The following is a 3137-nucleotide window of genomic DNA, read 5'->3' on the forward strand; positions in this document are numbered from 1 at the left end:
CTGGGGGGACATCCTCCTGGGGGTGCTGGAGCTTTTCTGTGCCCGGTGCTGGTGGCCCTGGCCAAGGGCTGAAATGTTTCCTCCAAACTGGGGCTGAGCTTCAGCTTCGGGGTCGGTGCTGAAATCCTTTTTACACCCATCACGACGCAGAGGAGACCCCCTTGGCCCCACACTCTCCAGCCCTGGCTTTTGGGGGGGACCAGCACTGATGGAAATTGGGGAGGGGACAACGTCCCTGAGGCCACCTCGTCTGTCTCACCCCCTGCACGTGTCCCGTGCCCACGGCACAGACCTGGCCCCATCCATCTCCTGCTGTCAGCCCCTGGCCGCGGGGCTGGAATCGAGCGGGGAGATGAGGAGGTGTGAGAGGAGGTGCTGACAGCCAGGAGAAGCTTGGAGGAGGCTCAGCCCCAGGCAGGACAGAACCTGCCAGGGCTCATCACGGCATCGAGCCACGAGGAGAACGCTCTGCAGCTGCTGGAGAGGAAAGGGAAGGTGAGGAGGAGGCTCTGGAAGGGTTTGAAACCCCACCCGCTGCCCAGGGCGTGGGGGTTTGCTCCTCCTGGGGCAGGGCAGGACGTCCCCTGGGGCTGTAGAACACCCCTTCCTGGTGTCCCAGGTGATGTCCAACCCGGCCTCGGGTCGTGTGGTTTGGGGAAGTTGTGGTTCCTTTGTGATTCCCACCCTGCCAAACGCATCTTCTGGCTCCATCCTGCCAGGGGTTCTGCTGCCCGTGGCTCTCCCCGTTGCTGGGGTGTGGAAAGGCTGCAGGAAGAGGTTCCCCACCTCTCCTGGTGGGTTTGGGGACCTCCATCAGAGCCACCAGAGACAGGGCCAGCCCCAGAGCTTTCCTTTGTCCCTTCAGGAAGGCCCTTTGCCCCTCTTGCTGCCCTTTTCAGCCCTTCCTCATGCTCCTCCTCTGATCCTTCTCATCATCTTCCTTCCAGTTGTGGGCACCTCTCCCCTAGACTGGTGCATGATGGGTGGAAGAAGGTAAATGTCACCACCAAGATGAAGGGCACGAGGACTTCAGGCTGCCTCAGACCCCAGTGGGATGAAGCAGCAAATCCCCCCCTGGAAGCCCCCTCCAGGCAGGAGGAGGACAGGAGGGTGACCACGAGTATCCAGCGTGGATGTATCAAGGGCAACTTAGCCCTGGCTCAGCTCCTGTGGGACTGTGCTCAACGAGTCAAGGTCCTCTGCAGGTCCTTGGCCTGAGAATGTCCAACACAGCCCTTGTGGCGTTGTAATTGTCCCCAAAATGCCCAAAAAGTGGATGTGAAGAGGGGGTGTCGTGCTGTGGTTTGCTCAGAAGGGAGCCCAAAGCCCTGATGCTGACTCGAGCTGAGGTCATCTCCTCTGGGCAGGCTTCTTCTCCCAACTAAGAGGAGCAGAGAGAAGATAATGACTTGCTTTGGGCTTTGGCACTCTCCTGAGGGTCAAAGAGGTCCACGGTCCCCAGATCCCCAGGTGATGTGATGTAATGAGGGTGTTTGTGCTGGTGGTTTATCTTCAAGCTCCTCTGCAGAGCTTTAGGCACACGTGTCTTCACCTCCATCTCCAAAAGCCCCTGGAGAGGAGCAGAGACAGAGCTGAGATGTGAGAGTTGTCATCTTCCAGCCCAAGCTGGAGCTCCTCATACCAGACCCACCAGCAAGGACAGCGTGTGCCCAGCCACCAATCTTCTGTGATCTCCTCCTGCAAAGAAGAAACAGCTCCTGTCTTCACCTCCTGCCCCACCTGCAGGGTCCTGGGCTTCCTTTCTTCATGATCCTCTGGTCTTCCCACCACAGCCATGGAGCTGGTTGTCCTGGGGCCTCACTGTGTAACTGCTGAGAAGGGAGGTCTGGAGGTCACCCCGTTGGAGAGCACGTTGAGGAGGCTTCTTCTCCCCACTGACCCCAAAAATCTTCTGGATGAGGACCAGAAGCTTTCCTGTGAGGAACGTTTAGGAAGCCAGAAGGTGACTTTTTTTCCCCACTGTATTTTGAAGGATAGATTGCTTGGGTTTGGGGGTTGCCCGTTTCCATTTGAAGACTCCAGAAAAGACCCAGGAAAAGCTTTTATAGCCAAAAAAGTGTCAGGAGAGAGGGGAAACCAACACCAACCTCAGAGTTAGGCTCAAATCCCAGCAAAAAGCCAATGAAAGAGTGAAAAATCAGCTCTTCAGCGCAGCAGCACCACGTTTCTCTGCCTTTCAGGTTGAGCTGGAGGACCTCAGGTCCCGCCACAGAGAGGGAGATCCCTCCTTGTTGTAGAAGGAACCTCCAGCGAGGAGTCCACACAGGAAGCACTTGTCCAACCAATGGCAGAAGAAAACTGCACCCAAGTGACCGAGTTCAGCTCGATGAGGTTCACAGAGGACCCTGTGGCTCAGGTCTTGCTCTTCTTGATGTTTCTGCTCATCTATCTCACCACCATCCTGGGGAACCTTGGGCTGATGGTGCTGATCAGGGCCAGCCCCCAGCTCCACTCCCCCAGGTACTATTTCCTGGCTAACCTGGCTTGGGTAGACCTCTGTTCTTCCACAGCCATCACCCCTGAGATGCTGGTGGACCTTCTGGTGGAGGAGGGCATTGCTTCCGTTGGCTGTGTGGCTCAGGTGTTCACTTTTGACCTCTTTGGGATGACCGAGTGCTTCCTGCTGCCTGCCATGGCCTTTGACTGCTACGTGGTCGTTGGCCACCCCTTGGTGTACTCCTTGGTCATGTCCCCAAGGGGCTTTTGCCAGATGGTGACCAGCTCCTACCTCATGGGGTTGATAAATGCCATGGGGCAGCCTCTTGGCATGGTCAGTTTATCCTTCTGCAGCTCCAGAGTCCTCAACCTGTTCTTCTGGGCCATCTCCTCTCTGCTATCACTCTCCACCTCCCACACCACCCTCAGCCACGCCATCCTGAGAACTTCAGCATCTTCCTTTGGGGTGTCCAGCAGCTTGGTTGTCCTGCTCTCCTCCCTGGCCATCATTTCCACCATCCTGAGGATCCCTTCGGCTGAGGGCAAGCGCAAAACCTTCTCCACCTGCCCCTCCCACCTCACCCCCGTGAGCATCTTCTACAGGACATCCTTCTTCAGGTACTTAAAGCCCAGCTCAGACAGCTTGAGAGGAGATAATTGGGCTGTGGTGCTCTCCACCA

General features: G+C 57.0%; 1 protein-coding gene across 1 annotated transcript in view; it reads left to right on the top strand.

The window, feature by feature from the left end:
* The first annotated feature begins 2305 nt into the window (after positions 1–2305).
* The window catches only part of LOC103772798 (olfactory receptor 5G3-like), a 970-nt gene continuing 138 nt past the window's right edge, over positions 2306–3137 (top strand). Inside the window, 1 exon segment of the mRNA XM_008940142.1 lies at positions 2306–3136. Within this exon segment, the coding sequence (XP_008938390.1) occupies positions 2306–3136 (831 nt within the window).

Source organism: Merops nubicus, unplaced genomic scaffold (genome assembly GCF_000691845.1).
Source record: "Merops nubicus isolate BGI_N331 unplaced genomic scaffold, ASM69184v1 scaffold25535, whole genome shotgun sequence".
Lineage (NCBI taxonomy): Eukaryota > Metazoa > Chordata > Aves > Coraciiformes > Meropidae > Merops > Merops nubicus.